The sequence below is a fragment of the Xiphophorus couchianus genome, chromosome 10, assembly GCF_001444195.1.
Source record: "Xiphophorus couchianus chromosome 10, X_couchianus-1.0, whole genome shotgun sequence".
Lineage (NCBI taxonomy): Eukaryota > Metazoa > Chordata > Actinopteri > Cyprinodontiformes > Poeciliidae > Xiphophorus > Xiphophorus couchianus.
In genome coordinates, this window is record NC_040237.1 from 3027053 (window position 1) to 3040042 (window position 12990).

At 42.1% G+C, this 12990-nt stretch overlaps 1 protein-coding gene across 30 annotated transcripts in view; it reads right to left on the reverse strand.

Annotated features, from left to right (window-relative positions):
* Positions 1-12990, reverse strand: part of tcf7l2 (transcription factor 7 like 2) — a 108000-nt gene that overhangs the window by 67448 nt on the left and 27562 nt on the right. For 25 of the 30 annotated variants that reach the window (XM_028029366.1, XM_028029369.1, XM_028029365.1 and 22 more), the window contains exon 4: positions 2414-2515. The exons of the other annotated variants lie outside the window; for them this stretch is intronic. In XM_028029366.1, coding sequence (XP_027885167.1) covers positions 2414-2515 — 102 coding nt within the window. The remainder of the gene's footprint in view (positions 1-2413; positions 2516-12990) is intronic. 30 annotated transcript variants of the gene reach the window in all.

The window sequence follows — 12990 nt, forward strand, 5'->3', positions numbered from 1 at the left end:
TCCGAGGGGCACGGCAAGCCGGGCATTCAGCGTGCCCTCAGGGAGAACAACCATGATGAGGTCACTTCCTCCTCTCTCAGCTGATCCTCCATCGTTCCCAAATCTGAGCTTTCTACACAGAAATGAAAACATTTGACTTCATATTTATTCCTCGTCTACATCCACGTCCATCTTTGGTTCTGTTTATTATTGTTCCAACTGTCTTATTGCCACCCGTGCAGCCTGCTCATGCTTCCGGCAGACGGAGGTCAAGGTACCTGAATGATTCGTTGCATTAGCAAACAAAACGGAGCTACTGTTACTACGGGCGGCCAAATTCACAGATAAGAGCATCATGCACCCGAACAGTGAGGCCTTTTTTTTTGAGTGACACCTGCAGGATTCAACATGAGGTTGTCATTACGATTCACGGCAGCTGTCCTGCAGCTAATCTTTCCTTTTCTATATGTATGACAGCATGCATGATGCAAACGAGGGAAACATTGAACCCCACTTCCCGTCTCAGCCAGAGGTGGATGCTGGAGCAGATCGGGGGGAGCAGCCAACAATACGGGCAGCATTTCACATTCAGTTTCATCACTTCTACTAACAGGCAGTTGCGCATCGCCTGTACAGCGCCGCGGCAACACTTCTGATCTTAACCAGCCTGTGTATCAAACGCATCGAACAGAAGTGGGTAATAGGAGCGCAGACATTACAATAGTTTTTTTTCTGGTATTGATCAGTGTCATTATTTATTCAGGGTTATCTGTTTCACTGCTTTTGATTTGTTTATGTCTGTTTTGTAGTAAGGCCAAACAGGAGAGTTTCTACTGAAGAGAAGAAGAAAAGATGCCAATTTAACATTGAGCAGTTTTTCCTTCCACTCAACTTTTCATTAATACACTCGTAACATCCAGAAAAGCTAGAAAAACATCCAAATCACAAGGTCTTTAGCAGTGACCTTGTGATTTGTGTGTTATTTGTTGGTTTCAAAATTACCACCGAGGAAGTTTTCTTAGCATTAAAGGGAAAGATCTGAATCCGCAGAAAGATAACTGGAAATTACCTTCCTAAAACTTTCTGCACATATGAGCTCATTATAAATATGGCTCAGGTCTGCACTAATTTTTTGAAAGCAGAATGAGGATGAAATGAACACATCATATATCCTAAACGTCAGAGCAATAATATATGACAGATATAATGACATCATCATGTGAGCTGGGACTTTTGTTTCTTTCCCCCCTAACATCTCCAGAAATAACAAGGGTAAAAGGTATAAAACCACCAGCAACAACACAGAGAAGAATAATAAGACACTTTTTCTGAGTTCTTTTTCCTTCTCCTTGAATAACACTGTCATCGCTATCTCCTTCTCATCTTTAAACACAACTTTTGACAACATTTCTGTTTCAAGTAAGCATCGTTTCCCTATTTTAAGATGTGCTTCCTTAAATAGCAGGCGAAATACCAACAGAGGCCTCGCTTTGCCGGTTTTTCAAGAAGGAATTTATAACAGACCATAAAAGAGGCTGTAATGATCGAATGTCAAATGTGACTCACAGGGGACAGCGTGTCTCAATAGTGTAATCTGTGCGATAAAAACATCCTCCAGTGTGCGGATCCAGATCCGTAACGACAAATTAATGGCACGCTGGACGAAGAATGGGTCATGGGTTACTACAAGTTCTGTGCCGTGGAAATGTTCATTTTCTTAAACAAAAACAAAATAACACAAAAAAAACAGCAGCTGGAATTGCTCTGAGGCATTAATGGTCACATCAGATCACCTTCTCTATCCCCACACATATTGATTTTCCTCGCTCTCGCCAATCACTTGACCACAAACGTATGCCCTCCTTACATTAAAACTTTTCTACCGACCTCTTGTAAACTTTCAGCCTTGAACTAAGCTGCTGATTTTAGAGCTGGTAGATATCGACATGCCTGAGGTACATGCTGTTATTTGTATGTATCGTCAGGGCAACCCTCCAATGCCATGGACAGCGTGATCAATGACGGAGAAAAGCAACGCCCCCGGTTTCCTCACGAACATGTTTTGCAGCCCAGCATTTGTTTATTCCTATTAAACTGCAATCGATTGTCCATAAAAATCCAGCTAATTGCAATCCTGACCCGAGAGTTATCAATCCAAGAGATTACAGACGACATGGTTGGTTCAAAGAACAACAGGTGCGTCTGCCACGGAGTCTCCACCGCTGCCACTCACCTCGTGATCAACCAGTCCACAACCACAAAGCCTTTCAGTGTCCACATGTGCATTTTTAGGAGAATTAGTGTGGCTTGGGTGTGTTAGTGGCTGTGATTTAGGCGAAACAAACACAAGTGTCCAGTCAAAAACAGACGAAGAAGGAGGGGGGGAAGCTTTTTCTTAGATGGTGAAAAAGGACCGAGCGGAGGATTTACTTACGACAATGTGTGCAGGTGACGGGGACCTGGCATCTTTAAGTGCTTGTCTACTCTGAAGACCTCCTGGTTGAACATCTAGAAGGGGCCATTTCATCTGTAGGTACTGAATGGCAGAAAGGAAACAGAATGGAAAGAAAGAAAACAAAACATGTTAACAATGCAAAAGAAGGGGAGCGGAAGGGGGAAAGGGAAAGTGGGAGGCAAAACCAAAAAGTAGTAGGACAAAACAAAAGGGGGAGACATTTCTCGACAAGTGCATAGGGGTGTGAAAACTCAAAAATATGGAGACGCAAATAAAAACTTTAAGGCAGATGGAGGCAATGAGAATGGCCTGAAGCATGCATCTAAGAGTCGAGCAGGAGTGCACACAGAAGCTGTGTAAACTAAATAATGTATATCATTTTCTTTCAGAAATACAAAGCACATACTTTTACAGAGAAAAAGTGTAGAAAAACAACAAAAAATACATTTACTCCTAAGTAGCAGACTGGTGATTTTAAGCATGTCTGAGTCACTCTGAGCTAAATTAAAGCAACGTCTTATGGTTTCTTTTCCACACCTTTATGGTGACCTCATGTCATCAGTGTGACGGGTTTTACTGAAAATCATAAGACGAGGCAAAGCGTGGTCCCTCACCACGCTCCTGTGAGGCTGAACCACCTGACTGCCTCCATAAATGATTGACCTGGCTTCTATCTGAAGTCAGAATGTCTGCCATCGCCCCTCCCCACCCTGTTTCTCTAAAGACACCTACACCAAGGGAGGAAATAAAATGAAACGAAACACAGATAAGCAGGAACAAGGGTCATGAGAAACATCTGTCTGTAGTAATAAATGGTAGAACAATCTACAGCTGATTGTACCTTTTAATTGAATATAAATGTTTATTGAAATGAAATGTTATTTCTCACACTGAAGTAATCTGAATTGATTTTTAGCCACTGAAGGCCTGGTGTTGACTTTGCTACAACATGACAAGTCAAACTTTGCTTTTCAATGTTACAGCCACCTAGCCTGAGGTAAAAAGGTCAAAGTGACCGTGTAAAAAAGCTACAGAGAAACAAGTTACATGGGCAAAAATAACAAATATTTAGATCTTTTAATTATTTATTTGACCCAGCACAAAGAACATGTGAAAAAAACTTAAATGAACTTAAAAAAGGTACAAAATGTTGATTTCCCTGTTGACGTTCTCAGTTCCACGCATGAAGTTTGAAGTTAGTGGGGAAGATGCACCTCAACAACGTGCATTTTTAGACAATAAGAAAGTTTTTGCTGTTATTCTGAATGGGAAAAAATTGCCATCCGTTTTCTATCAACAGCAATGCACCAGCTGCAAAACTGCCCCAAATCAGGAAGTATCAACCAGAACAAGTTTGAACCAATCACCTTTGACATCGTTCTTGTCACCGAGGCTAAACTGATCAAAATTGTCTCATCTAACCCATATTAATATGCATTAAACTACCACACTACTACAGAAGCTAACATTAACAGTTTTCCTTATCTTCACTCTTGGGGGTACAGCAAATCAGCACTAAGAAAAATGAATGGAAACGTGGAAACGTGGATTGGCTATCTTGCAAACGCCAGTTAATTGCCTGTGAAGTATCATTGTGCCAAGGTATTTCAGCTTCCCAAGCTGCATTTTATTTCGAAAACATTACATATGCCCTACAAAATTATCCAAGAATAATTTTGAGTTATGTTCCACAGATAAATCTGTGAATACTGAATAGCAAATAGGAGTTGGCCCGCTGTACTAGTTAAACCAATGAGTGTTGGCAAACAAATTAATTTCATGCTGGGACAGAGAAACTACCAGTTGCAGTAAATCATGATTACTAAGAAGTTAATCAACCTTTGCAGGTTATAAGAAATACCTCCAGCACTTCTTACTAAAAGATTTAACTGAATGCATGTTTATTTGAGTAAACATATTTATTATTATGATTTTGATTGGAGAAAATCCACAATTCTCTAATGTTATTATTCATGTAGTCTAATCATTCCCATCTTGCAAAAACACAAAAATTAAATAAATCAATGATAGCCCAAAATGAATATTCAAGCCAGAACTGTAGCTTTTTAAATTAAAGTAAAAAGCTGACTCAGTTTTAAAATCCAGAGTATGCTGGTATGAAAAAATAAGATTAAGGTCTTTAGCAACCAAATGAAGAAACAGGACCAATCACTGGTGTCAGGTAATTAATGCAGTAGGGCAGCAGGCCTGTGTTGTAACCTCTGTGCCACAGATACTCATTAAAAAATTTCAAGACAATGCAACTAAAGAACTTTGACAGGCCTGAACTCTGAGTTGCGTCTGTAACGCTGGTCAGACACAAACTTTTGGATATGATCAAAAAAATCTGAAGGGTTCTTTCTTCTTTTCCTATCATTTCAAAAGCCATTTTGCGATTTGCCAAGGTGTTGCGGTAATGACTTGAGTAGCTTCTGTTACATTTCGCCATAATTATTGTAACCCGGGATCACGTGTTGGCATTCGGCGACGAAAAAGTTTAATAAATTGTCATCCATTCCTCATGCGATCAATGCGGTGCAAGGGGGAAGCAGGGCTTAATTATCCGGGGACATTTGGTTTCTTTGTGTTGCCATCTTTGCAAAGGTGGTCACTAGTTTATACGAGTGTGTTCCACTTTGCGTGTGGGGGTGTGTGTGTCAGAGCTGGCTGGAGAGCGAGTGTGTCACGACCCTTTCTGAGACTGTGTTTAAATCAGTGGTAATTAGCCAAGAGTTCACTGAGGGGGGCCTGCCAGTGGAAGACGCTGGAGGGAGTTATTGACTGCGTGTCCTCAGTTACAGCCCTGGCGCGGAGAAAACTGCCTGCTACCGAGTCGCTCTCCGGCATCGTTTATGACCCAAAGACAACTTTTACTGCACCAGAACTGTTTATGCTTGTTTGTATGTCTGTATGAGTGGAAAAAGGAAAACTTGTAAAAGCTCCTGTGGGTTTTTCATGAACCCCTCCCCCCTTTACCCACACTAGGTAATAGTTGCTAAGAGTAAAAGAGGAGGGTGACTTTTTACAGCAAAAAAAGAACAGGAGGAGAAGAACGACAAGGTTGTTATATATGAGGTAATTCAGGACGGCAGAGATGCACTGACATATCACCCACTCACTGGAATCAGACGATTTTTGAACTTATCCAGAACTGATCAGTGATTGGTCGATTAGGAATTTCAAAGTCTTCATTTTTTAAAATTTTTATATTCAGTAATCAAGCTAGTGTTACTGAGAAGGAGACCGAGAGTTAGCTATTTTATGTTCACTGAGGTAATTACATATGTAGCACACATACATTTCAAGACAGGAAAGTTATTTTCTAGAGTTGTTATGGTCCTAGGCCTTATGAGCTGGGCTATTGGTGTCCGTGTGTGTCTGTCCTTATGCTCTTCCTCTGTGCAGGTGTTACTGATCTGCTGATCCAGAACACAGCATTTAAGGACTCCCAACGGGTGTGCTCCCAGACCTCATCTTCTCTCATTATGCACATTTACCTTTGTTTTTGCAACTCACAACTCCGTTTGCATGCATACAACACATCCAAGCATTTGCATTACACCACTGATACTGTCACCCATCTTCCATTGTAGTTTTTCTTAATATTATTATCCTTATTAAATATTCACTTTCTGCACCTTTAACCATGGCATGGTCCCCTGTTTTTGTTATGACCCTAAGCCAGTTTCAACAAATTGGGGGCTCATCCGGGAAGCACTAAAGCAAAGTTTCTCTGGTTTATTTTCAGGTAGATTTGAGTCTAACTACATGCTGTGGAACATCCTCAATAAGAAATGCTGGAAATCTTTTGGACGTCTTAAAAGCATAGATTTATTAAGCTAACCCAGCTAGCCACGCTAACCATGCCAGACACCAATACAAGATGCTAAAAACAGGTAAAAGCCTCTACTCTGTAAAAATTGTGTCCTTGTTTTAAAGTCCAGCTCAACGGAAGAATACGATAAACTGTCACGATAAACGATAAATCAATTAATCGTACGATAAATTAAAACTATCAACATCATTTTAATTATCGGCATTATCGTCTCTTCCGGCACTTTTCTCTTTCTGTTGATGACACTGAATGAAAAAAAGGCTAAACTCCGGTGCTCTCCACTGACCCCTCTCCCCTTCCTCATTTCCTTAGTGTAAAGCCCAGTGCACACGACACGATCTTAGAGCTGTGGGCTGATTGTCGGCCCATTTTCAAAACCTGACAGACCACACATTAGCCGACAGAAATCCTAGGTATAACGGTTCGATCGGGTTCGGTCCTGCCATGTGGTGTCCAACAATGGGCACAAAATAATGGCTACAAGTCCAGTGAACTAATTTTAAAACCAGGCATTAATCAATGCTTTACTACAATCTACCTGCAATGCATGTGGCTAGTGTTAGCGTAAAATCCTGACTGAATGAAAATCATTATAACCTATTTACGTCACGTTAACGAAGAACAGCTGAAAAGTTACGGGGTTTATCAACTGCAATAGCAATTTCGCTCCATCTCCTCCCCTTGTCATTTCTATATACTTTGCATGTTGAATAAACATTAATGTTGTTTCCACGTATCATCTCCAATGTCCGCTGGACTTCGGGTTGCCCTGTGTCAGCTGTTTGGGATTCCCCTCTGTAACTTCCCCTCAGAAAGCATAGAGGAGAATCCGCACTTTCTGATTGGCTACCTGACACATTCAACAGGCTGGTTAAAGGGGAAAGCCCCTGATTTAGATCAGAGCGGCAACGAAGATCTACCATAACACAATCTTAGAAAGACCAATGTTCTAAGATTGTTGTAAGGGGAAAAATAGGAGCAAAAAACCTGTAGTATGAACTATTGCATCAGGTAGTCGGATATCCCCATCTTCTCTATTTAAATCTAATGATTACTGAAGGGTTACATGATATACAGACTTCATAATCTGCACTCTTTTGGTTGAATGCAGTATTTATTTCCACTTTTACTTTAAGTTGTTTAGTTTTTTTTCCAAGTGCGTTTTTTTGTTAATGGAGACTGAGAATCCATTTTATTTTTGTTTTTGGTTGTTTTGTTTATGTTGTTTATCAGCTCGGGCTGCACAGTGGCGCAGTTGGTAGCACTGTTGCCTTGCAGCAAGAAGGTCCTGGGTTCGATTCCCGGCCGGGGTCTTTCTGCATGGAGTTTGCATGTTCTCCCTGTGCATGCGTGGGTTCTCTCCGGGTACTCCGGCTTCCTCCCACAGTCCAAAAACATGACTGTCAGGTCAATTGGTTTCTCTAAATTCTCCCTAGGTGTGAGTGTGTGTGTGCATGGTTGTTTGTCCTGTATGTCTCTGTGTTGCCCTGCGACAGCCTGGCGACCTGTCCAGGGTGTACCCCGCCTCTCGCCCGGAACGTAGCTGGAGATGGGCACCAGCAACCCTCCCGACCCCATTAGGGACAAGGGTGAACAGAAAATGGATGGATGGATGGATGTTTATCAGCTCCAGTGTTAAGTGTTCTTTTGAAAATAAAGTGTATCCATCTTTGGCAAGAAATCGCATGGATTATTACGTCATTTCCATTAAATCAGTGTACAAAAGTCTTCAAACAATATTATCGTTTATTGCAATAATTTTTAAGACAATTAATTGTTTAGCAAAATTTGCTATGGTGACAGGCCTAAGAATACAATACAGTACGTAATACAAACTGCTCTCTCTCGTGTCTGGCGCCTCCTTATTTTACATGAATATTTTGACTAAAATCATATTAGGAAGTCAGAGCTCCAAGAAATCCCTGACAGGAAACAAACCACATCTCTGATCAGCGCAACTCCATAATTCACATGAAGCAAACGTTTTGCAATGTCATGTTAACATGTGCTGACAAACGCAGACCCTGAAACACTGCTCCACCCGGGAGAAGAGGTGAGGAAGGAGTGTGAAGGTGACCCCCACTCCTCCTCAGTGTTGGACCAATTGATAAGCGAGATGAAGGATGCCGGAGCCCAGATCAGTGGCTCCACCTTAGCCTTAATAACGCAAATGTTCTCACATGCTATGGTTTTATAGGCATGTCGAGGAAGACGGAGCCTTGGCAAGCATGGTGTACGTCCAGATCAACCCCCTCCTGTCTTCCACCCACCCGTCTGGCCTGCTAACGGACGTACTGGCTGGGCTTGAGTAAGGCCGCGACCTCTGACCTCCTCTCTCTGCTTCCCCACTCAGCGACCTGAAAATTCTCCTGCTATGAGAGGGGGGCCCCCCATGTAACTCAAGAGCCATTCCAAAGTGACAAATTGCTCCGGAGTTCCAGGATAACTCTCTCTCTCCCCGCCCCCAACTCCACCCATACACAGACGCTAACCAGCCCAAATCCCAATTTGCCCCCCTAACAGACCTCCCCACCCAACAAGAGCCAACCAGTAGCTATGCTTTCACAGCGCCGCTTCTTCCTTCTCCCCTCTCCTTTTCAGACTTGCCTCCCGAGGTTGTTCTCTTTCACCCGTGCCCTGGAGCCCCTCCTTGCCTGGCCAGCCTCACAATGGGAGCTGAATGACTCAATTGTCTCTTATGAAGTGAAAGACAACGAAGTCCTTTAAATCCTTACACAGGGATGAACTCACCCCCACCGTCCCAGTTCTCCCATCATGTTCAGTTAAAGGCATATTTAATAAAACTCAAACTCGTCTCATCTTTGACCCAAACCCAAATGAATGCGCTTCCTAAAACGGTCTCAAACAAAAGGTCAAGCTGAAAGACTTTTCTGGAGAATCAATTCTCTCTACAGTCAGTGGAGCTTTGTTGAACTTGGAATTTATGTTTCTCCAGATTTCCTTTTTCATGCCGGACCAGTCACCCATCTACAGCTCACTGCCACTGGCGTGTTATGAACCACAGTGTGTTAACTCAGACTCACACTGACTGGCATCACAGTGAAAACAAGCCAGGCCTCTTGTCCTGGTCACTAGCAGAGGGGGTGGCTGGATAGGGAGCAAAGCAAGGCCATCACTTCACCTATGCACATATCAGTTTGTATCACCAAACTTTGTAGCTTAAGCTGGTACTGAAGCACTTCAATTACCTCCTAAAGTATTTGCCTGTCTGTGTCTGAATAACTCACTGCTACAATTTCTGGAAAAAATACAAAATAAGAGTTAACACCTATTTTTCGTATGAAAAATAAACAAAGTTCATTACAACCGATCTCTTTGTGCTCTCCTTTGTGCAAAATTCAGTACTCAATCATTCATAACGTGAATGTAATCATGCTCATCCATTAACATAAGCACTGTATTTTAAATATTGTAGTGCTCATGTCACATGTTTCAGAGAGTATGGTTGTAGTGAATGAATTTGTAAAGGAACTGTAGTGTTCTAACTATTTAAACAGGAACCTCTAAGCCTTTTTAAAGGTGGTCTCAGGTATTTGCAGATGTCAACTATTCAATTTAAAGTACTTGCTGTTGGTGAAAGCATTGACAGACTTAAATTGCTAGGCGTTTTAATAGTAGGCAATCTAATACAATCACATCTACTTTTCCAGTATTGAACCTGCCGATCACAGATTAAAGCTGAGGGAGTAAAAACGTTCACACCCTGTTTTTTTATTTCTGGCTAATGCAGTGGCCACAAGATCATCTCAGCCTGTTTGTTGTCCCCAACCAGCTTCTTTCCAATCAAGCCCCCATCTGATGTGCTTATCACATGCTGCCTGACTGGCAGGAGCGGCAGCCGCTGCATGGCTTGCTCGCTTTTGTTTTGGATTAGGAGTAAAGAGGGCTTCAGACCAATCAAACAAACTGAGGTCCTTATGTGCCAATGTGGCTCGCAAACACTGGTCTCCTATCCAGCGGGCGACCAGTGGACAAATGATGAGCACCGGTGGGGACTCCCAGTCATGTGAGAATGGAGCGGAGAGAGTTATAGAAAAAGCAGATAGCAGCTTTGGTTTAGAGTCAGCATATGGATGCTGGGTGTTCCTCCAGAGAGGCCAGGGGATCTTCTGGCCATCTGTGGCAACCCCTCCATGTCATTTACACAACATAGCTTTATACATTCAGAATAACCCCCCTTCATCTCCACCCTAACACACTCGACATGCACATTTACTTACTCACACCTGAACAACAGAACACACCCATATTTGACAAACTCCTGGCCAAATGGCCCAGCTGGAGAGCCCCATAGAGATTGGATTGACAGCTTGCAGATTACACCAATCAAACTGCTACTATAAAGAGCTTTATTTAAGTCTGGAAATGATCAAGCCTTGTAAGATGAGCCCATTCAAAAGCTCAGTAAGTAAACAGCTAAAAGCTTAAAAGATTAGTCTATCCAGTTTGACTACAATTTTATCCCTTGAAAAATGAGAGCTGAGCATATTGTCTCAATCTGTAGCAGATAATGCTCACGGTCTTTGTTGTCACGCACAGGTGCAACTGAATAAGCAGAAACATTCTTAAGCAAGTAAAGTAAACAGAAGAAGGTGAAAGTAATTATTTTCAAATGAGGTAGAGAATCCTTTTTGTTAAAAGTTTTAATGTGTTGCAAAAGTATGACCATCCCATCAACTTTTACGCAGTTTGTCACACGCCAATCACAAACTCGATATGGAAATTTATGTAACAGAAAAACACAAATTAACGAATAATTGTGAAGTGGAAGGAAAATGATGCGTTACTTTCACAATGTTGTACAAATAAAAAAACCTAAAAAGTAAGACATGCATTTGTACTCAGCACCGTTTCTTCTGATACCCCTAAATAGAAACACAGCAGCAAAACAGTGATCCTAAATATGCAACCAGTGGTACAATGGAGTATCTCAGATTGTACCAAATTAATAAATGACAATGGCCCAGCCCAAGACCAGACATAAATTCAATAAAAAATCTGTGCCAAGCCATGAAAACCTATGTTTACAAACTCTCCATCTAATCTACCTGGCCTAAAGCTGTTTGGCAAAAAGGAATTGTTAAAAAGTTAAACGAACAATAAACACTTGCAGCTATAATTGGAGCCAAATGTGGTTCTGCAAAGTATTAACTTACATGGGCTAAATATGCATACATCCCACACTTTTCAGATTTTTGTTTGTAAACAATGTGAAAAACATCAGAACATTTCCCTTCTACTTCATAATTCTGAACTACATCATGTTGCTCTGTTACAAAAGAACCTATAAAATATATCAAAGTTTGTGGTTGTAACATGACCACAAAAGTTCAAGGGGTATGAATACACAGTTGGATCTCATAGAGGCTTTGTCTTTACCGGAGTGAAGCAAATAAAAGCAGTGAAAGAATTCCTTGATAAAACTGAGAGAAAGTTAGCCAACACTAGAGGGCCCATCACGGATCCTTTGGTTCTACTAATGCACATTTTATGAGTAAATATTAAGGGGGGGGGAAAAACGCCCCACCTGCTCTGATAGCCAGAGGCATTTTGCAACCAGGAAAATAAAAGTGAAATGTGGGAAGGCCTGGGGTTTGCTTGCCCTGGGGCGGGAAGGGGGTCCGCTGGGTCCGTATTTACTCCAAAGCCAGAACCGCTTGGGGGTTCCACCGGCTCTGGCAGTGCTGGGGCCGTCGACCTGAACCGAAACTTCACCTCCAACCTCCTTTGCCGGCAATCTCCATCTCAACCCCAAACTCCCTTTCTCTTCTTTTTTTCTCCAAACAGAAAAAAACGAACCTGATGCTTTCATAGAAGCCTGTCTTTCCGCGAGGGTGGGTGGGTGGGTGGTGTGACCTTTCTTTTCCCTTCCACCAGGCCCAGAGTTTGCATGCCCTCTAAAATGAAGCTGTAGACACAGGTTTGTGCAACTGCTATGTTAAAAATATCTCAGAGTGTTGTGCAGCCTTTGAGGAAAAACAGAAGAAGTACTTAGTTTTTAGCTGATGTGTTTCTGTGTTGTCCTTTAGACATGTTTCCATGGACACTTGACTTTTATCAAGCCTGTTCTGGTAGTTAGTTTTGCTCTCTTGAACACCGGTCCATGTGATAAGCAAGGCTCCACTCTGACACTGTTTACTTAGCAGGTGTGGGCAAATGTGCTGTTCAAACACCAGCTGATTGACCGAGACGTTTCAAAGGATTGCACAAGACATGGCGACACATTTCTTTACGACAAATGTTTACCAAAAATGGGCTCTTGCTCTTTTTTGACATTAGATGGATTTAAGCATAAAGAACATAAAAGGCCCAAACCCCAGAATGCACCAACATCCCAACAGGTTCAGAAAGAAAACAGATTCTATGTCTGACTTTTGCACTGCTCTGTCTTTACCACTGTCCAGAGTCATTAAGAGTTCCTCTTGGTTGCTCTATAAATAATGGCATGGGCGGTGGGGGTTGGAGGTCTGTGGGGGGTTGGGAAAGGCCAGCAGGAGTTGGTTGGTCTTCCACCAGTTTTGCTAATGAACAGTCAGTCTGAAGCATCATGAGCTGCAGCAGAATGACATTTCCTTCAGGTGTTTCTCTTGTTACCCAGAGTTACAGTCACAGATCTGTTCTGAGTGCCACAGATACTAATAATGGCTGAGCTCTGTGGTGCTTTCAATAGCTTCCACGATGGTTGGGACAACAAATGGCC